A 25,462-nucleotide genomic window follows, 5' to 3' on the forward strand; every position below is an offset into this window, starting at 1 on the left:
TACTTTAGTTTGAAAACAAATCCATCCGTTGCGCTCCATCCGCGACGCGCACCTTCACGCTCGTGCTGACGCGGCGAGTATAAACCAGGCTCTACCCACTAAGCGCTCGGCTGAAAGCACCTCTCTTCACGTGATCAGTGAAATCTGACTCCTGCTATAATGTGCTGCGGCTGGCAGCGAGCGCTGTATGAAGCAGACGCTTTGGAGCAGCGCAGACCTGGCACTCGTACAAATGCGACCACGTCAAATTTTAACTCGCAAACAATTACCATTTTGGTCACAGTCTAGAGCCCTGTCATGTTCAATTTAATCTTCGTATTACAACAATAAAAAACATTTTATTTATAAAAAGCTTTAGCAGCAACACTAATATTAGCAGTAAGCAAAATGAACATAGAAAGTCTAATGTTTTCAAATGGAGAAAATAAAGGAAAGGAGTCATATCAACTTCATTTTTAACTACAGTTTTAGTAGGTTTATAAGCTGTTTAATAGGATAAAGAGTGAAGAATAATTCACTGGATAATGTTAATTCACAGAATAATATTCTCTGGAATATTGGAATATAACAAGCATTGTATTTTATTGCATTTCTCAACTGGCATGCTCTAAATTATGCTGCTGACAGAGCGGTTTGTCTATGCCTTTACACAGAACTATAGGCTACTCAAACTGCGATCGATCGCGGAGATAATAAATAATTAATTTCCATAGAGTTGTATTAATTTAGATGTTTATAAACGAAATAATGGTTATATAGTAAGTGTTAATACAATTTAGGGTGCTTCAAAAAAGTGAATCTTGTTAAAAGTTACATGCGGTGTCCGAGCTGGAGCATTTCTTGAGCATCAACCCGCTGAGTGAACTGCAATATATGAAAGCGGCTTCACGAGACTAATGATGAGCATATAGACAACAGAGAGAGAATTACATTCAATGCTTTTCTTTCCAACATGCAATCATTCATGGCTGTATTATTTAATTCATGCAAAGTTACGTCTTTATTGGGAGAGGACTCGACGGATTATCTATGTGACTCCGACTTCACGAGACTAATAGACCACAGAGAGAATTAAATTCAGAGCTTTTATTTCCACCATGTGCTAATTCATGGCTGTGTTATTTCAGGCAAAGTTATAGCCTATCTTTATAGGGACAGGGCTTGACAGAGTATCTTATTTATCATATTTCTTAGAGCCAAGTTGCATTTAAACTATATATCAGGCATTTATGTAATACATCTAATTTGTGCATTAATGCCTGTAATATTAAATAGTTTACTAACTACAGCAAGTCAAGTACCTGCACGCCGTTGCTGTCTCGTCTCCCCTCAGATGCGCTGCAATTGCGATCCTGCGCGCAATTCTGAAAACGTCCACAAGATGGCGGTGTTTATCGGGGAATTCGATATTACAAAACCGATATTCGATTATGGAAAAATGCTTAAATATCGGGAAAAATATCGGTAAATCGATATATCGGTCGATCTCTACCTATGAGTGAATTTCTTTTCAAAACAACCATTTGTCCAATTTGTAAATTAAGCATTTAACCGCAATCACTTTCCGATCAAAATATTACATCATGAGAAACATAATTGGGTAGTTGATCCATAATGTTTTTGTAAACAACATTTTTTTTCAAAGTACAAATCAATTGATATGAACTCATAAAAGCTGCATGCCCAACAATTATAAAACAATGAGCAAAATGTTGTTTAAATAGCTTTAGACTGAGTATATCAAGTCCACACCACAGGACATGTGATGTGAGACATTAAAGTGTATAATGTCAGCCTCTCAAATCCAGTAAAATGTTTTCAAATTTTTGATTGGTAGTGTACAAGGAAATCAAATGAAGGAAGGGGAGTTGGTCCATTTCTCCTAACCGTCTTGCATGTTTAATCATACAAGTATGTACAACCGTTATTATGGCACTGTAGAACACCTTTTCCTGTACGGGCATGGTCCTAGTCAAAAACATGACGGGAAAACACCTACTTGGTTTTCCTTATTACATCTCTTGGCACAAATGTCGTTCTTTGGGTGACTGAAAAATCTCCAGTGGACCATCCGGTTGGGAGTTTGGCAAGGAGACTTTTGTTTTGTTTCAAGAGAGGGACATGTATAGACATGAAAAAAAACACACCCCACCAAGTGATGCATGTTAAACGTTTGAAATATGATGAAAGAGGAGCAAATGACTGGTTATTGTTTAATCTAGTCATGATTGATCTGCGAACATAAAAGGAACATGGCATGCATCTCTCATATGGCAATCTAAATGTTAAGCAGCATATGATGTCTCAAAATGAGAAGGCAACATAGGGCATTATGACTAGACACTAATGTAAATGTGGAGCATCATTATAACCAGCAATGTGTGGAAAGTTCAAAAACATGCAAACAGACACACTTTGAGACAACATATTTCAAAATGCACCATGTGAATGTTTGCTTCATCCATGATTAATCAATGAATCATACAAAAACTGTGCTAGTTTTAGATATCTCAACAGTCTATCAAATCAAAATGTCACTGCAAGTCAAACAAAATCTTATGACATTATGAGGGTGAGTGAAAGATGAGACAATGCTGATCTGATTGAAACCTGTACCTTAGTGAAAACGAGCTTTGGCAGACTTGTATTCACTGGCTGACAAACTGTACACAGATGTTAATAGAGCATAGCAAGATCAAGTGACCTAAGGGCGACTTCCAAGGGTACCTACTGACGGCCTGTCAACAGATTTGTAATTTTAACTAGGCTGCTGAACACAAATCAACCTATACTAGGAGAAAAAAAAATTGTTGAGTTAGCTGCCAATTACAACCCTGATACACAGTCAAACTCCGAAAGCATTCAATTAGTATTGCTTAAGACTGTCAAGATCATGAAACGTTTAAACAAATAATTGTAAATAATGATTTAATTTTCACATTCACTGTAAGCCTACAACAAAACACCTTAAGTCATTTAGTCATGCTGAAATTGGATTTATACAGGATTGATTGAATAATAAGATTTGAATACCAAAATATTTACAAAAGACATGGAAAAGGCTAGTTTTATTCTATTTCTATACCTGCTTACAATTTTAAAATGTGCTCAAATAATATTGCGTAGATTGAATAATTGCGACATCCCTAGTATTAATGAATTAAATCTAATAGTCATCAATAAAAAGTTATAGTTCTATAATCTAAATAATTTGATACTATGTCTGATTGTTTGTTATTTTTTGAGTTCTGAATGTCCACTTCAATACTTGATACTGCTGTTAAATATTTTTAACCTTAATCTATTTTTTCTTAATTGTTGACTTTACCGGTTATGAATAATTCCATGATTTTTTTAAAGTGCTTTTTACTTGTGAAATAGATTATACAAAGAGTATCCGTTGGTTTCTGTGTTTGGATAAACGGATCCAATTATTCAACAAAGGGTACAACATAATTTAGCATGTCGTCAGCACTTTGGAATCAGGGCCAGTGTCTCCCAGTCACGTTTACAGCAGGAGTCACCCTACAGACCCGAAACCAACTGAGACTACAAGCTCTGTGAGAATCTGAGTCACCATCATTAACAATGACACAAATGGTGTCTTATTCAACTGCTCTCTCAACCTTAAACGAGCCATAACAGAGCATAACATACCAACAGGGAAAACGCGTTCAGTTCTGGTAATGTCGCTCCACCCAGGCTCATGCCTGCATGAGCGGTGCCATTGAGCTCTGAAATGATTTCATCCTATGAGTCAATCCGATGTGATGTGATGTGGCTTATTTAAACTTCAACGGGCATTATTTTGACCAGTTTCAAAGGTTCTTACTGTAAATGTGTGGGGTAAGGGGCATTTAAAACTGCATTATATTGGCCAAATAAAACAATTATAAAGTACACGGAACAGTCCTAGGCTGTGTTTCCCAAAAGCATCTTAGACCTAAGTTGATCGTAGCTCCATTGGTGACAATGGTTCTACGATCAACTCAGGCTTGCGATGCTTTTGGCAAACGCAGCCCTGGTTGGAATTCATAGGCCACACTATCATGATTTTCCTCTGCATAAGATTTACAGATATCACACAAAAACAAACACATTTCACATACAGGCATTAGCCTGACTTTCACATATTGTCACAGAAATAAAGAAAAGAAACAAAAAGAGCATGAGAGGGATGAGTTGAGAGCTTTGGCACGCAGGTCTTTAGAGCAGGTGTCTCTGCTCAGACAAGGTGTCTCTAATGCACAAGGAGACATTTAGACTGAGGTATTTTTATCCAGCAGCAGAGCCAAAAATAGGTCAATGTCATCCAAAATAACTTGAGAACATCAAGACTCTGCTCTCAGATGAGCCCCTGCAGTTACTGATGCACTTTCAGGAGTGCCCAAATCCTGCCTCTTTTTATCCAATAGGGCTAACTGAAGAAAAAAGTGCTACTACTTCTGCAACAAAAGAAGTGCTGTCCCAAGCAGTGCTGAAAATATTCTTGATGAAGAAAAAAAAACATCACAAGAACAACTAAACCTCAATACTCCTTTGAGGGTGCTGTGTCAAATGAAGCCCTAAGAGGAGGCGGCGTAGTATCAGCTATTAACAAAAGAGTCTGGAAGATACACATGTAAAAAATATAAGCCTATCCCATGCTAAGAAGCAAACAATTTAGCTATATCAGTTCCTGTCTGACCAAACACATGAGCAAACAGCATATTTCTGATCTCAGATAAAGTATCGGAAGAGGAAAAGAGAGCTGGTTTCACTGAAAACTAAATGTGACACAGTGGAATTATGGAATGACCCACATCCAAATCCAGCCTCAGCATAGGAAAGGAGGTGACAGTCAGACTGCAGGGATCCGTCTGCGGACCTGTCTTTCCAGGAACTGGAAGAGCTGCCTCTCCATTATGAATGAGATGAGGAAAGGTGCTCACTGGCGGTTTGAAGCATTTAACCAGGCAGATCTTACATCGACTGGCTGCCGGGACAGCTGAAATGACCATTCTTCACTTTCTTACAATGCACACAATCTCAAAACAATGGGACAATACAAGTTAGCAAGTTTTTGGAGTCCACAGAAACTTTCAACAGCCCTGAGGCTAAACTAAAAGAATTCTGATATTTTTTAGCAACTAAATTTAAGTGTCAGAACAAGGGGTATCCAACCCTGCTCCTGCTCGTTTCCACGGACTTTATGCTGCGTTCCAGGCAACCCGTAACCCGTGTTTTTCCAACCTCTAGGGCTGGGCGGTATGAAGGTATATATCGTTACCGTGGAATGAAATGTGTACCGTAAAATAATTTTTTATTCCGTGTATACCGCAAAATGTAAATAAGTGGGCGTGGCCAACTCACGTGCAGCACGCGTGAGGCTGAGACTGGTCAAACCGTTGAATGCAAGACTGAAGGATACGCTGGGAGGTTGTAAAAACATGGAAAAGGAGAAACGAACAGACGAGGATGGCTCAAAAGAAAATCCTGAGCAGGAGGAGGAACTCGTCATTAAAAGAGGTGCAACATCTGTTGTGTGGACTTGGTTCGGTTTTGCAAAATCTGACAACGAGCAGAAAAAGGTGATTTGCAAACTGTGTCATGCTAATGTACTCACTAGCAGCGGTAGCACAAGCAATCTGTTTCACCACCTTAAAATAAAACACCCACAAGAATATGGTGAAAGCCAAAAGATGCAAGCAAGCGGGCCGTCAGCCAAAAAGAAAAAAATCACCGCAGGTTCAAACCACTTTGGCTGAGTCTTTTACCAAAGTCTTGCCGTATGAAAAAAGCTCAAAACGATGTAAGGAAATATCCCATGCAATTACGATGCATATTTGCAAAGACATGGCACCAGTTTACACTGTGGAAAAGAAGGGTTTTCGAGACCTAATCAAAACCCTAGATCCGCGATGTAATGCCGAGCCGCAAGCACTTTAGCAAAGTTGCGTTGCCAACAACGTACAGAGAATGCTGACTGAGAATTGAACAGGAGCTCAGTAATGTTGAATACTTTGCAACGACAACAGATTTGTGGACGAGCCGCACTACGCAGCCGTATATGAGCCTGACAGTCCACTTCATCAAAGACTGGTCACTGTACAGTAGGTGTCTACAGACATCCTACTTTCCAGAAGATCACACTGGAGAGATGATAGCGCAAAGTCTAAAGGAAGCGCTTCAGTCATGGGGATTGCGAGTCTCAAGTCTGTGTCATTGTTGTTCATATAAAGTCATATTTTGTTTACCATATTTATAAGGTTAAAAATAAAATACAAAATAATCAAATAAGATCAAGTCCTTTTCTTAAATATTCAAGCTTATTTATTATATAAAGCCCTTTTGTACATTTTCTGGAATAACTACCTATATAAAAAAACTATATCGTGAAAGATATCGTTACCGTGAAATAAAATTTCCCATACCGTGAAATAAAATTTTGGTCATACCGCCCAGCCCTAAGTGAAAGTGAACTGGAACGGCAGTCAAACCCGTGACTTCCCACCCGTGAACTCGTACTAGATCGATGTACTCCCAGTTCCGCGCTCTGTCGTTACATAGCCCGCGAAACAACAATGGCAGCCCCTACGGATGCAGTGTTTATGCAAGTGCTACACGGTGAGAAATAGACTTTAGGACAATATAACATTGCAATCACGATTATGTATTACAATGTTATATGTCTGAAACGATAAGTATGTCGTGAAAATATATCGTCACATGGAAATGTGGTTTGTTTACATCTAGCTACCACAATTCCTTGCGCTCAGGCAGTTTGGTGTGTCTTGCCTAGAACGTTACAAAGTCGTGAGTTGTGGTTTGAAGTCGTAACTTACGGGCTCAAAAACCTGCCTGGGAACGCAGCATTAGTTCCAACTTCCAACCCTGCTCCAACACACCTATCTGTGATTCAACCTTGATTAACTGGTTCAGGTGTGTTCGCTTGCGGTTAGAGCAAAATTCTGCAGGAACAGAATTGGCTATACCCGTTCTCCACATACATTAAAAACTTTAAGATTTCTTTGGGGCAGGGGTAGTAAATCCTGCTTTTGATGGACTACCCTCTTGCAAACATCAGTTCCAAACTTACTCAAACACACCTGGTTCAGTTGAGTTTGATTAGGGTCGGAGCTACAGTAAACTCTGCAGGATGGTAGCCCTTTAGAAACTGATTAGGCTATCCCTGCTTTACAAAGTCACATTTCCAACAAACAACTTGGAATTCAAAGTGAAATGAAAGTTCTTTTAAACAGACTTTGCATGAGCGCTTGTTTGTTTACTCAGTTCTTTTGTTCCCTCAGGGGTGTTCGATTCTGTGCCTAGAGGGCCACCATCTTACAGAGCATAGCTCTAACCATAATTAAATGCACCTGAATGTGTTAATCAAAGTTTTCAGGATTACTAGAAATTTACAGGCAGGTGCGCCGGAGATAAACTCTGCAGGATGTTGGCCATTCAAAAGCAGAATTGGACACCCTTGATCAAGAGCAACTCTACACCAATACAAACAATCAGAGGCAGAAATGCTGCACCAGCTCAATCGGATTCAGTAGTAAGTGAAGGTTCCATAAACAGGCCAGAATGCCTCTCACACGGGCCCCAAACCATCAACCCATTTTTACTTCCAAACACTGACAAGATGGGCTGATGCCGTACGAATACAAAGTAAAGGATATCAATGTCGTCAACCACAGCATTTGATTCCATCTCATTTACAATAAATGTAATTTCATGTAAATCATACAGAGATTGTTACCAGAGGGAATGATGGGGCAGATAGGTTTAGCTGAAGTGGATGAGGTATGCTTAAGGTACACCAACCCAAGTTCTGTGCACTCAGACCTGCTCTGTATGTCTGAGATGTGAAGGGCAAACTGGAATGACAGAGCAGAACGCCACTAAGAGACCAGAAAGAAGCCGAGCGGAAGAGATTCACCTCCCCGTCTGAGCACAGATCATCTCGCTCCACAAATCTGAAACGTGTGTCTGTGTCTGCAGCAAAGAGAGACGCATGTACATCAGCAACTTTGTGGCCACATGCTGTTCTGGTGAGATGTGCAAGGATCTTATCTGACTGAACAGTTTAATACTCTAATCAGAAAATACCCAGCACAGTTCAGGGAACCTGTAGGACATGTTAAGAAGAATGTTGATGCTGGACTAAACGGTAACCATGCAAATCAAGCAGATCCGTCCATGGGGGCTGATTTGGGGACTGTTTAGGGACCTGTATTCTCTAACTCACACCAGGCCCATATCCATGCTTGGGTCAGCCCTACTGTCAAGCTTCATAGTACAGAAAAAGCACAATACAAGTATCGTAACAGTAGTCTAAAGGGCCTTTCGCACTGCAGGAACCTTTTCATAGTACCCAAACTCAGTGGTGTAGTGGTGCCTGAAGAAGTGGGTATACTCTCCCATCCCCCAAGGAAACGCCAACTAAACCTGTTGCCTTGACTTGCCTGTACATGCTACTATACCAGGGGTCTGCAACAGGGTTTGAAATTAACTTTTTCACTCACCATATTTTGCAAATACATTTTTAAGTTACCGGCCATTAACAACTTCTACTAGCCAAAAAACATCAGCAACATATATAAAGGTTTTATATAAGGGGCAGTTTTTTTTCTTATTCTTATTAAATGTGTCATCAACCTTTGTTTCATAAAAAAATCCAGTTAATATAATACGACATGAATAAAATGGAAGAAGCAGAAGTCAATAGCATTTATTTGAATTTACAGTTTAATGATACTGAAATGTAACATGAATGCTTTTTCCAAAATTACAACTGCATAAATAATGCTATGTGTTTTAAAATTATTTTTTTTTAATATACAAATATGTTGGGGAAAATACAGTAAGCTACTTTTAAATATAAAAGTAAACCGCCAGTAGGTGGCAGCAAGTGAGCCATTGAGTTATTTATTCAAATGATTTGATCAGATGACTAATTAATTCAAGAATGAAACAAGCGCCTCTATGAATGGTTTATTGAATCAATGACTCAAATGATTAATTCAGTAAAGTGTGTTGCTCTGAGATGCGCGACTGTTCTGCTGTGATCTTTGTTTGGAACTTTTTTTTTTTTTTTGTTAGGCTAACCAAATCGAGTAGAAATGGTCAACATTGACTGTCTAAAATAAATTATACAGCACTTAACGTTAACTCATTTGAACTCTTGCATAAAATCAATGCCAAATTTGCAATTGTATTGGTTTTCAGGGGGAAAAATTAACTCTCCTGTTGCTTAATTAGGCATCATATGTTATACATAAAAAAAACCTGTCTTTTTACCGCAGTATGTTTCATCTTTGTGCAGTTATGTTAATTTGTTTTGATTTCTCAACAATATTCTCTCCTACCGGCTGCGCGAGCCTCACCTGGCGCGTTGTTTTAGGCTACTTTCAGTAGATTTTCTCTGTATTAGAGCTGTTTTGAACTTACTGTTTGAATGCATTCGTATACAGGATCCTTGACTGAAACGTTAACAGGAGATCATCAGTTTAAGGAATTTCTGATCGTTAAAACCTTCTTTTCATTTTAAGATATTGTTTTCGTTATAATGTACTGATTCAAATTAGTCAATAATTAATTATTTTACCACTCTGCGGACCTCTCGCGCATGAACAGGCAGCATTTCTGTCTCTGTCGGCATTCTCTCGGGAGCAGGTGCGGGGGGCGGGCGCAACCATATTTAAAAGCAAACCGCGGCGCCACTAGGTGTTTTTAGAGAATATTAACATTTATTCACATGCGACTGGATTAGCTATTCATGTGGTGGACTGTCATGATTTTGGTTAATGCAGGAGTCAGGACACTATACTGAATGTTGCGCATCAGACGGGATTTAGAAGTGGGTATACGCAAAGCCAACTGATAAAGAAGTGGGTATACGCCGTATACCTGCGTATACCCTCCACTACACCACTGCCCAAACTAATTGTGGAACTACCCACTTTTTGGCATGTTCGGAACTAGGAATGGTTTTAGTTCCAGGAACTCCGTTTGGAGGAACTAAATTAGCTCCTACTTCAGAGTAGGGACTAAAACAGTTCTAGGAACTATCCGTGACATAAGTGTACGCTGATTGGCTGAAATGCGTACGAAAACGCCCTCACCTGCCATGATTTAAAACACAGTGTAAACATATACTGTGTAAACATTGTATCATACTGAGAGCATTTATAAATGGCATTTACCTGAAGACTTCGTCTACGGGGTTTTGTGCTTCTATCAGCCTCAATCAAATGTAGCACTGCAAGTTATCGGTGGAGATTCTTAGTCCTCCTTTCCGTTCTTTCAATCGCTTGACGTATATGTCAAAATTCCATGCCCATTATTGTGAAACCCATGAGACACAACAAAAACACAGCTCCGATCATAGCATCCCCAATCCTCCTGTTGTTAACGTTGTTCTTCTTTGTTTACGTTGTTGAATGCCGCGTACAAATGACGTCGCTGTCGACCGGCTTACTTCACTTCTTAGTACCCACCGTCGGTAGGAATGCAACCCTTTAAATGGTACTGGGAAATACTTTAGTACTGTACTTTTAGTTCTGGAACTAAAGCAGTGCGAAAGGCCCTAAGACTAGTGTACTATATTCTAATTCCTCCTAAATGTTATTAATTGTTGCGTCCTGCATCCAGTCACACTGGTTTGGAAAGAAATGTGGATTATTATGAAAAAAGGTTTTGGTTGAAATACCCCTCTAACCCCAGTCAGACTTTGCTTTTGGTTTCCATAGCTCAAAAAGCAGCTTTGGAGAAAAAATTTTATGGAAAAGCAATTATTTAAAAAAAGAATACAATAAAAGATTCTCACCTTGTACACCTGACCATACGTGCCATTCCCGACCAGCTCCACCAGCTCCAATATTCCTGAAGGGTCCTGAAAAAAAGAGAAAAGTTTATGGTCAGCGAAAGTACAAATACACACAGAAAAACAACACTCCGGTATAATTTAAGTATTTGTAATTTTGCTGATGTTTTCAATCTCTATGATTTCTCAAACTCATTTTACTTGCAGAATGTGGTGCATCTACAGTGAAAAAGAGGGAGGCACTTAAATTGTATCTATCGGGAAAGTGGTTGTAATGGAGGAGTTAAAAATGGCTATCATGACATCAGCCAGAAAGGAGAGTTGTTGATTTATTTATTTTTTTTCTGAATAATGCACACCAATGAATCCTTCACAATAACAACAGGAACATGCATCAAGCGATTCCATGTTGGCTTTAATAAACAGCACAGTGTTTCCACTAGCAAGCTAATTGCTTCTCAGCTCACACAAACACAAAAACCCCTGGTGTCCTCCATCACACAACTGTTGCGGTGTACCATCTCTCATGGCCAGCACCCAACCAAGTGTGAGATTTAAATCCAACACTCCGTCTAACACCTAAACAAAGAATCTCTAAATAAAAGAGTCGATGCAGAGAGAAAAGACAGGCCATTACGTGTGCCATTTAATCTGGCTTCACCCAAACACCACCTGGTTGAGTTTGTGACCTTAAACATCAAAAGCCTGCTCACAATCACCAATCTCTGCCCAACAGAAAGCTGTTGCGATAAAACGGTCAAAAGGGAGTGATATCTTTAAAGATGACATTGCTCAAAGGACAAAACCGTTATTGTACGTATGGATGTTTTCTCTTGTTTGCGCTCCACTGAGAACTATACTAACAGACGGTGAGATTCCAAATCTAAACTCAGACAAGAATCAACCACCACATTAGTATACATGAGAGGAGGTACACACAAATGTGACTCATTTCCATGATTGCACATGCACTGCTCTTAATAGTTAAGCTGCAGAGTGTAAATCCAAAATTCACCATTATGGCTAATCCTAAACTATGGGTGCATTCCAATTGCCCAATAGTGTCCAGCTAAGTGGACTTCATAGGATATTATTCAGCCAACTTAAGTGAGATTGCAAATCATAAGGGCTGGATATTTTCAGAACGAACAGAGACAAGGAAATTTACACACCAGTGATTGCGTACCACTTTTGTACAATACAAAGTTAGGTAATACTAAACTGTTTTTGGTTACATAACAGTTCAGAGGACATTAAAATGGGGGAAAAAGTAATTTGCTAAATTTATCATTTTTAATATTGCAACAATTTAGGAATTCAAGTATGATGCTCTATAATAATGTAAATATATAATACATAATATTACACAGGACATTGCAGGGCGCTCCAAATAAACACATTTTGTCAAGTTAAGTAACTTTCTACAGACATCCCCTGTTCAATGTAGGAAGCACTGCACAATGCATAGAAGCCTTGTAGCTTAGCTCTTTAGGTGATGCATTGAGAGAGAAAGGAGGATGAATACATGGTTTGGCTCTCCAGGGATGAGTAATATCTTGTCCTTATGCTGACTGGCAAAAAAAATAAATAAATAAATAAATGCGAGCTCCAGTGTTGTTCACACAAGCTGCTGACTCTAGACAGTCCACACAACACTACTTGTGAAACTAAATGTTGAATTGATCGGAAATGTGGCTTATCTGTTAGTCAAAGCTGTAAGACACAATCTACAGTATGAAATGTGAGAAAGCGAGGGGACCGATTTTGCACAAACGCACAGTGAACTCAAATCTCCAAAAATCAGCAGGTTACACACCTAACACCACATCAATAGAGATATACCTTATAATTATTAACAATGCAAAACAAAGAAAGCAATTCTACAGAACCACACGTCTATGAATCATGATGTCTCATGTCTACAGCAAGGTAATCCAGTCAACCTGTTGGCCCCGTTCCTCTCTGTTGTGCTGCCAATATTATTCAACAAGGGCTCACTTGATTTCAGTTGATTTGTTTTTTCACGACAGGCTCTAGACAAAGTAACTCTTTTGTCTATTGATGACCAATGCTATTCCACAAAATTAGCAATTACTTTTTTCTTTTTTGAAAAAAGAACTATTTGTCTATACAGAATAATAGCTGTGCAAGCTTTTACCCTCAAGGTAAAAAAGTGGATCTGTCGATTCTGAGTGACTTCTGGCTGTTCTCATAACATTAGAGGAAAACAATCGGGTTTATGGCCGTTCCCAAACTCCATTTCACGCCAAGGTGGTCTCAACGCTGAAAGCCTAGTTGAAATTGCTTCAACAACCTTCAATGTCAATGCTGAAAGATGTCTGTCCATCCAATGGGTTCATGGGGCCATTTGTAGCAGAAGCTTTTAAACAGATCTTAATCCCAAATCGAACCATATCCACAAAGACATGGGGGAAGTAAGCTGTGATCACATGACACTGACCGCTGAGGATGAGTTGAACCAAGCAGGGGTGAGCGTTAACCCATTTCAAGCTTTCAAACCCCCACATGACTTTTTTTTTATCTAGATGACAACTCGCCATGACCGACAAGATTTAACCTTTAAAGTTGAAATTCCTTGTAAACTAAAATCAAACATTTTAATTAATTTTTAAATGGTTACATTTTCGCCATTTTAAAATGTACAGCATAAAAATTGACATTAATTTTGAGATTTACTAAAGATTACATTTAACAGTGTTATTTAAAAATTAAGTGAGCAAAGAATCTAAATGTAAAAATAAATTACTTCTGATCATATAAAATGTGCATATATTGATTATACTATTATATTATTGAATACATACATACATACATACATACACACTCACAGGCCACTTTATTAGGTACACCTTGCTAGTACCGGGTTGGACCCCCTTTTGCCTTCAGAACTGCTTTAATTCTTTGTGGCATAGATTCAACAACGTGTTGGAAACATTCCACAGAGATTTTAGTCCATATTGACATGATAGCATCACACAGTTGCTGCAGATTTGTCGGCTGCACATCCATGATGTGAATTATTGGATTGAGATCTGGTGACTGTGGAGGCAATTTGAGTAAAGTGAACTCATTGTCATGTTCAAGAAACCAGTCTGAGATGATTTGAGCTTTGTGACACGGTGCATTATCCTGCTGGAAGTAGCCATCAGAAGATGTGTACACTGTACTCATAAAGGGATGGACATGGTCAGCAACAATACTCAGGTAGGCTATGGCATTTAAACGGTGCTCAACTGGTACCAAGGGGCCCAAATTGTGCCAAGAAAATATCCCCCACACCATTACATCACCACAACCAGCCTGAACCGTTGAGACAAGACAGGATGGATCCATGCTTTCATGTTCTTTATGCCAAATTCTGACCCTACCATCTGAATGTCGCAGCAGAAATCGAGTCTCATCAGACCAGGCAACATTTTTACAATCTTCTATTGTCCAGTTTTGGTGAGCCTGTGCAAATTGTAGCCTCCAATTCCTGTTCTTAGCTGACAGGAGCAGCACCCGGTGTGGTCTTCTGCTGCTGTAGCCCGTCTGCTTCAGGGTTCGACGTGTTGTGCGTTCAGAGATGGTATTCTGCATACCTTGGTAGTAACGAGTGGTTATTTGAGTTACTGTTGCCTTTCTATCATCTCTAACAAGTCTGCCCATTCTCCTCAACAAGACATTTTCGTCCACACAACTGCCGCTCACTGGATATTTTCTCTTTTTCAGACCATTCTCTGTAAACCCTAGAGATGGTTGTGCGTGAAAATCCCAGCAGATCAGCAGTTTTTGAAATACTCAGACCAGCCAGTCTGGCACCAACAACCATGCCAAGTTCAAAATCACTTAAATCCCCTTTCTTCCCCATTCTGATGCTCGGTTTGAACTTCAAGTCGTCTTCACCACATCTAGATGCCTAAATGCATTGAGTTGCTGCCATGTGATTGGCTGATTAGCCATTTGTGTTACCAAGCAATTGAACAGGTGTCCCTAATAAAGTGGCCGGTGAGTGTGAGTGTGTATACATATATACATACACACATATATATATATATATATATATATATATATGTATATATATAAATAAAATAAACTCTTTAGCATTCACTGTTTATTTAAAACAATACTAAAATTTAAAAAATATTTTAAAAAAATATTAAATGGCTGTTTTCGATATTGATAACTATAAGAAATGCTTGAGGATCAAATCGGAATATAAGAATGATTTCTGAAGGATAATGTGATACTGAAGTCTGGAGTAACGGACGCGGATTTTAAAAATATTAAAATAAAATCAATTAAATCATAATACAGCAGTTCACAATATTGCTGGATTTAATATATACTTGATCAAATAAAGGCATCCTTGTTTAGCATGAGTCTTCTTTCAAAAATAGATTTTAAAAAAATCTTACTACTTTTGAATGAGGGTATTTGGTATAAATATAAAAAAAGGATGCAGGCAAATGCTAAAGAACACATTTCTTATTAATATATTGTCTTTTGTCATTTCATTTTACAGCTGGTGTCTTGACTGTTTCCCTTATTCAGCCGTTCTTCTCTTCACAGAAGTCTCATGGCTGTTTTCCCCCTCTCCTTCACCCCAGTCATCTCATGCTGGGTCTGTGCTTTGTCTGACAAGACTGGCAGGACGGTCCTTTTCTCCGGCTGCATCAGCAGACGTGTCAGTCACTGTGTCTATGGAAATGTGTTTCGTTCTTTATTTCTCCTTCTGGCTTATCACAGAGGAATGATGCACATTCTCCCCGCATACCTTCCTGTCTTGGTTCATCTGAAAATGAGGGTCAGCGTGCAAACTGTCAGCGAGTGCGTGATGGACAGAGAGGAGTTAACAACCTTGCACATCACTCAGGTTTCTGTTGTTCAAGCAAACATGAGCAGAATACAGTGTTATGGTTCCCACCGTCAGGCTGACCTGCCTGACAGAAAACTAACATGACAGCACTAGGCTGAGTGGAAGGGAAAGACAGCCTGAAAGGTGTTTATTTATAGAGGCAGAGGCACAACAGAAGCTAACATACAGTTGATGCAACTCAAGGAAAACCAGTAGCAACTGCTACAGTTAAATATTAGCCTATGCAAATTTGCATACTTTCCCACCTTCATAACTGCCGCTTCTGCAACTTTTATAAGGTGAACAGCTGCCACAACACTATTAAAGAGATAGTTGCCTCAAATTAAAACTGTCATCATTATGCTCACTATCATGTTGTTCCAAACCCTGTTATTCATTAAAAATCTATCCTAGTTCTTATGAGCAAATAGTGACGTTCATATCAATGAATCATTCTTTTTAATTCACAGTTGGACATTTTAAAAGAACAACTCATTTCATAAAATAATTCAGTTCCTGAGCTGACTCACTGATTCAATGAGTTGTTTACAGGTTTTTAATGAATATATTAATAACTTCAGTCTGTTTCTCAGACAAAGCTATCGACTATTTTTACGTTTCTGGGGTTCTCAGAAGTGCAAGTCGTCAGTTGGGTAAACTTTTTACTTTTTTTAAAAAATTCCCATTTGCTCCAATAGCAAAAGAAAAAGAAATCCACAATAGCATTTCTGTGATTTTCTGAAAAAAAAAAAAATTTGAAATTGATTATGTTGCTTATGCTGTCACTGCTGTATTAAAAACCTCACACAGCAGCGTTAAATTGTTTTATATTACCTTTGAACTAATTTTTTAAAAACTAAGTGTAACAAGTGTGAATTATTATTTTTTTTAAATACTTTGCTAAATGTATTAATGTTGAACTATGGAAACTCCTCTGTCTGTGAAAAATAGTCCATTGTATGGCTTCCTAAGATTTGGAATATAGCATTTTTAGTGGATATTTTTTCCCAGTTTGAAATCACCAGTCCCCACTCTTTGGAAAAGAGTGGCCAAATGAGTCTTCAGAATATCTCATTTTCCATTCCACAAAAGTCAGTCAGTCGTAGAGATTTGGAACAACATGAGGGTGAGTAAATTATTCATTGCTATGTGAACTATTATTTTAAACCATCATACATCAGTGGAGTTTGTAGGGAAGGGGTACAGCTGATTTTAAACATTCAGAGCAGGTGCTTGGGGTATCCACAGTCTCTCTCTTTTCCTCTTCATTTTCTGGATGATGAGTCTGCTTGACTCTGGCGCTGGATTACAATAGACGCCGTTTGCTCCAAACATTTCATAACGCCTGAATTCCTCTGCCACACACAAATCTATCGGTCTAAATCCATATTTGATATGGCGCAGGAAAAAGCTGAGACTCGGGCACAATGTGAGCACAACACACTTACATTCACGTGCTACATATAAATGACACAGAATCAGGGTATATTGGTAGGTCACATCAATTGTCTTAAATTCTGTTTTAGAATCAATAGGAACACTCGTTTTCATAAAAATACACAAAAGTGCTCAAAAAACTCTCTCACATCATGACAAGTTTCTGTATGTTTTCAAACTTAATTTTCACAAAACAGATACATCAGATACACCATATTATTTTACTTAGAATGATGTGGCAATGGTAAAGGACTGTAATGATTACCATGCTATGGTATCCGATACTGTACCACAGATATATTTCCACGGCTATCAATATGGTATGCTATAATATAGAGTAGCATGTGCTCCAAAAAAGTCAACAAATTAAAAACTAACAAATGTGACCCAAAAAAACAACTCTAAAATACTGGGGGGATAGGTTAATCCAATGAATTTAATATGATTTATAAAATCAATACATTCATGTCATTTGACGATTCCCTAAATTATATGGAGCAAACCAATTAAAGGGATAGTTCACCTAAAAATGGAAATTCTTTCATCATTTACTCACCCTCATGTTGTTCCAAACCCATAAGACTTTCGTTTATTTTCAAAACACAAATGAAGATATTTTTATTGAAACTTGAGAGATTTCGGTCTCTTCACTGAAAGTCAATTACCCCCAAAAATGTGATGGTTCAGAAAGTTGTTGTTTATATGTGAATAAAAGACTAAACTAAATCGGTTTGCCATATTGTGCCTCTTTCAAAGACTTGGACTAAACCACTTGATTCGTATGGATTTATTACTTTTACAATGTATTTGTGATCTTTTGAAGCATCAAAGTTTTGGTGCAATGGCCTTTTAACGAAGGGACAGAAATCTCTTAGGTTAAATAAAATATAAATGTTAATATTTGAAACAAACTATTATTATCAGTTTGGAAAGATAAGAGGGTGAGTAAATGACGACAATTTTCATTTGATGAATTAACCCTTTTAAAAAACGTGATATTACGCAAATGCTGTTATATAACATCTTGGTCATACCAGTATGTAATTACAGTGAACACTCAAAATATTTTCTCGTTCACCTAAGCAATAAATCTCTACCGGTCAACACACACTCAGCTGTGAACCCAGAGAAATGCATAACCTGCCCTTAGGCCCTTCTCAACCCAATCTGTGCTCCCAAACATCTGACGCACCATAAAACAATGTGTCTGTGGAGGTATAGGAGTATCGAGCCATCTTTTAGTCTTCACAAGCCAATGAGTCATGTAAAAAGCAAATGAAGAAAATGGTTCCGACATCAATACACGGCACCCAGCGAAGTCCACTGAACCGCTGATCAATACTGTAAGGTAATATGTAATTTAAAGGGAAACAGGTCAATTTAGCTCAAAGGGAATCATTTATGATTTTATAGGGAATTTGAATAGAATCACTTTCACGGCTGATCACAGAGTCGGCCAGCGATTCACTGAACGAGCCATAAAACAAACTCTGCACTGGATATTAAAATCCAAAATACAGTGAAAAAGCTATTAAATAGCACAGTAACAATATCAGCAGTTTAAGACATTAACTTGTAAGCACAGAACAGAAGATACTTCTCTTTTCAATATAAATAAGACTTTATTTATATAAACCTTAGACATAAACTAATCTAACACATGAACACACGCATTCACACGTTGCAGAAAGAGAGAGGGTGAGGAAAGGATGAGTTTAAGAGAATGAAAATGTGAAATCCCAAGTTTACAGCAATATGTGCTATTGCATATACCTGAATAACCAATCACTTAATTAACCCTCGCATTAACCCTCAAGTTTCTCAATGAGGCTAAAATTTGTATTAAATGCACCAGCTCAGCAAAAATCTGGAAGTTACTTGCTTGCATTGCCTTTGTGTTTAGGGATTCCCTTTTGTTGTAGTTGCAGAAAGGGGGTTTCCCAAGGTTGCTGATTGGCTGACAGTTCAGTGGTCGTTTGTAGTGAGGTCTTGGGAAGCCAATCGTTGGGCGTTGGCTGGAGATGGTTGCAGAGTCAGGTCCTAGTTGAAATTTGAAGCGGGTGCAGTTGAACTGGACTTTGCGGCAAACTTAACTTTTGAACACGAAACTCAATGGAAAGAAAGAAACTAAAGTAAAAGAATAAAATGATGTGACGAAGCTGGCGTGCAGGCCGAAGCATGTGGCAAAAGCAAAACAGAGAAGAGGGAGAAAAGAGAGATTTGATGGTGTCCTGAGTTTTTAAACTCGGCTTTTGGACCCCTCCCAACTGGTGTGTTGACCAATTAGACTTTATCTTAGCTAGGGGTGCTGCTCTGTTTCTCCACCCAATCAATAAATCAACATGTCGTGGTCGGTCACATTGTCCGAATTTTCCAAAGTATTGCAAAATATACTTTTGGATATGATTTCTATAACCAGAATGCTACATTTAACAAAGAATTGATTGGAAGAAATGTTTAAAGCATGATTTTTCAAACTCATACATACCAAACACGAATATGATCTCTTAGGCCGTTCAATTAAAAAGACATACATAATGTGTGATTAAAACAATGTGTGGGTTACATACAGAAAATGGAGTTATGCATAGAAATCATTAGTTGCTCAGATGATTTTAGGTGCATATGGAAAAGACAGTCTCTGTGAGGTTCTGTGTAAGACATTGGGACATGTTCTGTGAACAAAGGAATTTCAGTCTGGTCTGTGTCTTCTATGTGGGGGAAAAGACAATCTAAGGAAGCTTGTGATTTCTATCATGGAACACATGTGATGGCCATCTCTTTGACCGTCAGTCTTGATTACTTGTCCCAAATTTGACAGTATCCTTCCTGAGTTGGAATTATCAATAAGTGTTCCATTGGTTTTAATGTTGCAAGCTGCTCACTGACAGAGTTGGTTGGTTCGCTTGCTTTAGATGGGGGAAGTCGTGGCCTAATGGTTAGAGAGTCGGACTCGTAATCCAAAGGTTGCGGGTTCGAGTCTCGGGCCGGCAGGAATTGTAGGTGGGGGGAGTGAATAACCAGCGCTCTCTCCACCCTCAATACCACGACTGAGGTGCCCTTGAGCAAGGCACCGAACCCCCAACTGCTCCCCGGGCGCCGCAGCATAAATGGCTGCCCACTGCTCCGGGTGTGTGTTCACGGTGTGTGTGTGTTCACTGCTGTGTGTGTGTGTTCACGGTGTGTGTGTGCACGTTGGATGGGTTAAATGCAGAGCACGAATTCCGAGTATGGGTCACCATACTTGGCAGTATGTCACTTCACTTCACTTGATGAGCTAAAGCTAGGAATCTGATTTATGACGTCCTGTTACAGCCCTCTGGAATTTCGGCTCCTCATGTTTCGATGTTCTGATCGAATCTTAAATTTGTCTGATTCGGTCTCTGATATCCTACAATATCACCGCGATAACATACCTTTGGCTCCGAAATCCCACCCCGGCCGCCAAAGCTCGTTCCCAATCAAGGGAGGCAGGCATCTATTTGTGCTAACATCCTATACTGCCAATCCCCATGAACAGAAGCAGAGGAAGAAGTCTGGAACACTGCCTCAGACCAACAGACAAGATCAACACTCTTACATTAGTGAATTAATAGCGCTGCTGAAGGATTTATTTCTAATGCAACCAAGAATGAAACTATCAATGCAAAACACTTCAAAAAAGTTAGCAAATTTGCTAATGACAGCACATTAAGAGACTCAAGGGACTGTCACACTCTCGTTCAAAAGTGACTCATAAGAGCTTCACAGTGACAGTCTCAGTTACTATTCACATACAATCCTTGTAAGATCATCGCTTAATAGAGACCACAACTAGTGAAGTGTACTTAAAACTTATTGGTATTTGCGCTCATTTACGTTTCATATAAGAGAGTAGGGTAGCATATTCAGTGGGAAATAAGTGTAACGCAGGACCTATCTAACAGGAATTGATTGGATGGAAATATGTTAGGCTAAAATATAATTGGATAATGTTATTTTTCCCATCCACATGGCCTTGCTAATCTTGTGCCTGGTGAGCAGAATTGGAAATTGGAGTCATAATTACGAGTTATAGCAAAGCCAAGCTTTATTTAAAAGAGGGAAACTCTGAATTCTGGATGATACACGAGTGGTGACGTGTTCACCGATCTAGAAAATAAATCTAAATCTATTTTAGTATTTAATTTTATACCTATAATCTAAAGTAAATAGACATCAATGAGTGGAAAGCAAGTCTGTAGTGAATAAGCCTAGTGAATGATTATTAATGTTAATTTTACAAAAACATTTAGTTTTGACACTGCATTACACAAATTTGCCAGATTTTCTGGAATTCAGATTACTAATTAGTTTCAACAGACTTGTAGAAAGTCATTAATAATTGGTGCATGTTAATCTACATACATTTGATAATTTGATAATTACAGGACATTAATCCATTCACGAGACAGTCGCACTCTCTTTCAAAATGGACACATAAGAGGTTACTCTTTCCAGTGACACTGTCTCAGCTAGCATTTACTTCAAATATTAAACCGTGTAAGGAAGTGTGTAATGACAAATATTAAACCATGTAAGGAAGTGTGCAATAACAGATAAAGACCACTTAAGTCAACTAGCAAAGTGTACGTCAATATTTCTGATATCAACATGCTGTGACAGATCATGTAAAGCATCAAATACAAGAGCTAGACTAATTATTTAACTAAAATGAGTTAAATAATTTTTCAGACCAAAATGTCACATTTGTGCTTAAATTAGAACTCAAGTCTGCTGGAGGGCAGAGTGACGGAGAGATGGAGGATGGGAGGGGAGATTCAGGACAGCTAATGCTGCAGGGCACAGGCTAACTGCAAACATAAAACACAAAAACCCACAAGCACTTTTAACCACACCAGCACTAGGCTAGGTGAGATGGCTCTCTGCACCCCTCAGTTTGAGCGTCTCGATGTGGCTTTCCAAGAACTGGCAGTTCAGTCCATTATCAGCAACTACGCATTTTCTTTTCTTGGTGCAGCGTGCATATAAAAATAAAGTTATACAAGACATCCTCGGGCAGAATGCCATTGAATGGAATGCAGCTGGAGTGCCAGGGTGTGACAGCAAGTGACTAACACTTACATAATTACCCCACAAAACAAGAGTAGCACAAAACAGCACATTTACATTTAGTCATTTGGCAGACGCTTTTATCCAAAGCGACTTACAATTGGGGAATACAAAAAGCGATTCATCTTGAAGAGGCAGTCAGACAGAGGAAGTGCTCGTAACACCAAGTCTCAGTCATTGTTCAAATAAGTACAAGCTAGTAGGTGGAGAGAAAGATAGAGGGAAAGTTTTTTTTTTTTTTTGAGTTTAGGATGAAGTCAAGTACTGCCGAAAGAGATGAGTTTTCAGTTGTTGCTTGAAGGTTGCCAGGGATCCGGCGTTCCGGATAGGGGTGGGAAGATTATTCCACCAGCCAGGAATGGTGAACGAGAATGTTCTGGAGAGTGATTTTGAGCCTCTCTGTGATGGTACCACAAGGCGTCGCTCACTAGCAGATCTCAAACTTCTGGAGGGGATGTAGGTTCGTAATAGTGAGTGGAAGTAGGAGGGTGCAGAGCCTGTGGTAGATCTGTACGCAAGCATCAGTGACTTGAACTGGATGCGAGCTGCCACTGGTAGCCAGTGCAAGGAGATGAAGAGAGGTGTAACATGTGCTCTTTTGGGCTCGTTGAAGATCAGTCGTGCCGCTGCATTCTGAATCATTTGTAGAGGTTTGATTGCGTTTGATGGCAGACCAGCCAGAAGAGCATTGCAGTAGTCCAGTCTAGAAACAACAAGGGCCTGGACAAAAAGTTGCGCAGCATGCTCAGTCAGAAAGGGCCTGATCTTTCTGATGTTGTGTAGTGCAAACCTGCAGGAACAAGCAGTCTTTGCAATGTGCTCTTTGAAGGTCAGCTGGTCATCAAAGATTACACCAAGATTTCTGACCGAAGTTGATGGGGTAATCATTGATGAGCCGAACTGAATCGTGAAGTCATGCCGTAGAGTCGGAGTGGCAGGGAAGACCAGAAGTTCCGTCTTTGCCAGGTTGAGGTGTAGGCACACATGCACATCCAGGGAGGACACAAGACCCCATGCTGTCACCCGCAGAGTCTTGTCACTGCTGCTCTTTGAGGAGCGCAGGTATGATCTTGTCATCTCTCCTACACTTTTGCACATGCGGAGCAGAGCGTACGGAAGTCAGGTGAGAGAGAAGCAGAAGGTGCACCACCTGGCCCTCACAGCGCCAGACCCAGCCCTGTTCCTTTAACCCACCGAGCTGCTGAATGAAAGGAAAGCACACAGAGACTCAATCTGAGAGGATGTGTGAATGAAAGCAGGATCTTGAGGCCAGCAAGCAGTGCATGCCATTTTATCATGAATGGGTCTGTGACATAAGAATGTCCACATTATAAGGAAATGTTCAACACAGATAACAGGTTTACAAAAATGTATTTTGCATGTTATGTTGGTTTAAAATGGTTTTGACTTTTAATTAAAAAAATTGTGGTGTAATAAACAACTAAAAAGTAAATATATAGCATGCACCATACAACATCTTAATCATAACTATTCAAAAGTTTGGAGATGGTAAGATTTATTTTTTATATTTTTGAAAGACATCATTTATTTGTTAAAAACAGTAATATTGTGAAATATTTATACAACCTAATATAACCATTTTCCATTAGAATATATTTTAAAATGCAATTTATTCCTGTGAAGCAAAGCTGAATTTTCAGCATCATTACTCCAGTCTCCAGTGTCACATGATCCTTCAGAAATCATTTTAATATACTGTTATGGTGCTCAACAAACATTTCTTGTCAATTTTGAAAAGAGTGGACTAGTGCCAAGTAAAAACATACTAAACCCAAACTTTTGAAAAGCAGTATTTCAAGGTAACATCGTGAGGCTCTGCAGGTTTCTTCCCTATAATATAATTTACTGTTTTGTGTGCATTATTATTATTTAAGTGTCTTCCTCCTATAATATTAATAAGCAGGTTAAAAAAAATTCTTAAAGAAAAAAAAAAGTATTTTATACATGACAAAGGCTCTTTTCATTCTTTAAAATGCAGCATTTTTCGTAATTATTAAATATAATGAAATAATTATTTATATCACCCTTATATTTTTCACTTTTTACATTACCGCCTCCAGAACCAAGTCATTGCATGTACAGTATGAATGCCAATCTAAATGTATTTTTGAATAAAATAATAAATTACCATCATATCATTGGCCCATATCCTGTTTTAAAAGAACTTAACCTTAAGTCTTGCTACAGCTGATTGAACAGGGCCCCTTTCTACAGCTAAACCGCATGCCTGTTAAAGCCACAAGTAAAACAAACCTCGTCTGTGTTGAAAAAACACTACCTCATTAATATGGGTGAACGAAGGTCGTTCTGATGACCTGCATCAAAACATGCCTAATAACACGGCCGCTGTGCGGTACATGACCCCTCGACAAACCAAAGTCCTCGCTACTTGTGTTTGGAGCTAAAAATGGCCAGACAACAAACAGAAAGGGCATGGATCTCATTTCAAGGTTTGTGGTCAGAGCACAGAAGCTCATTTTCAGATGTCGTCCCTCAGGACTAGGTGAGGCTGACCAGGTGATGCCAAACATGGCTCCCATGTATGTGGGACACAGACCTCCGCTTCTGTGCCAGAGAGAGAGTTTATGAATGGCCCATCTGAGCATGTGCTGCACTGAAATGTTTCCCCACTACTGCACGTGTCAGCGCTCTGCTTCTGGGTGACCTATTTCTGTTCTCGCTCAAACACAACATGCACGAGAAAGCACCCTCAACAGACTACATTTAAATGAACGGTAAGACAAAAGCAAAGGATTCATTCCCAGGTGCACATATGGCATTTTATAAACAAACATTTAGTGAGGGTTCTGGACAGACAGCAAAAATAAGGTCATGTCAGCACCTAAATGTCGGTTTTGACTCTAGTACAAACCGACATGCTTATTCAGACCAATCATAAGCCTTATTCTCTTTTTTTTTTATACAATCTGTATTTTCCCCACTTACTGAAAGCAACAGTCAGGAAGTGACGTGAGCGGCCTTTAAAACTCACTTCTTCCATATCACCCTGCTTCGGTGAAGGGAAGAGAGCATGGCTTGTATGGAGCGGAGATTAACACTTAAACAAATCCCATTCAAAATATGAGCGGCATCTGGGGCGCTATATGATCTGTAGTGTTGAAGCATGTACGCGCAAACAGATCCATGTGTGAGGAGGCAGAGAAGGTGAAGCTAATGCGCCAGACACAATGGATGGCCAAATCAAAAGCACTCAAAGGGCTATCTGCAGTAATCTTTCCATCCCA

General features: G+C 39.1%; 1 protein-coding gene across 1 annotated transcript in view; it reads right to left on the bottom strand.

The window, feature by feature from the left end:
• The window catches only part of LOC306881299 (TRAF2 and NCK-interacting protein kinase-like), a 98,778-nt gene that overhangs the window by 71,162 nt on the left and 2,154 nt on the right, over window positions 1-25,462 (bottom strand). The window contains exon 2 of the mRNA XM_079435316.1: window positions 10,814-10,879. Coding sequence (XP_079291442.1) covers window positions 10,814-10,879 — 66 coding nt within the window. The remainder of the gene's footprint in view (window positions 1-10,813; window positions 10,880-25,462) is intronic.

Source organism: Barbus barbus (assembly GCF_936440315.1).
Source record: "Barbus barbus genome assembly, chromosome: 15".
Classification (NCBI taxonomy): domain Eukaryota; kingdom Metazoa; phylum Chordata; class Actinopteri; order Cypriniformes; family Cyprinidae; genus Barbus; species Barbus barbus.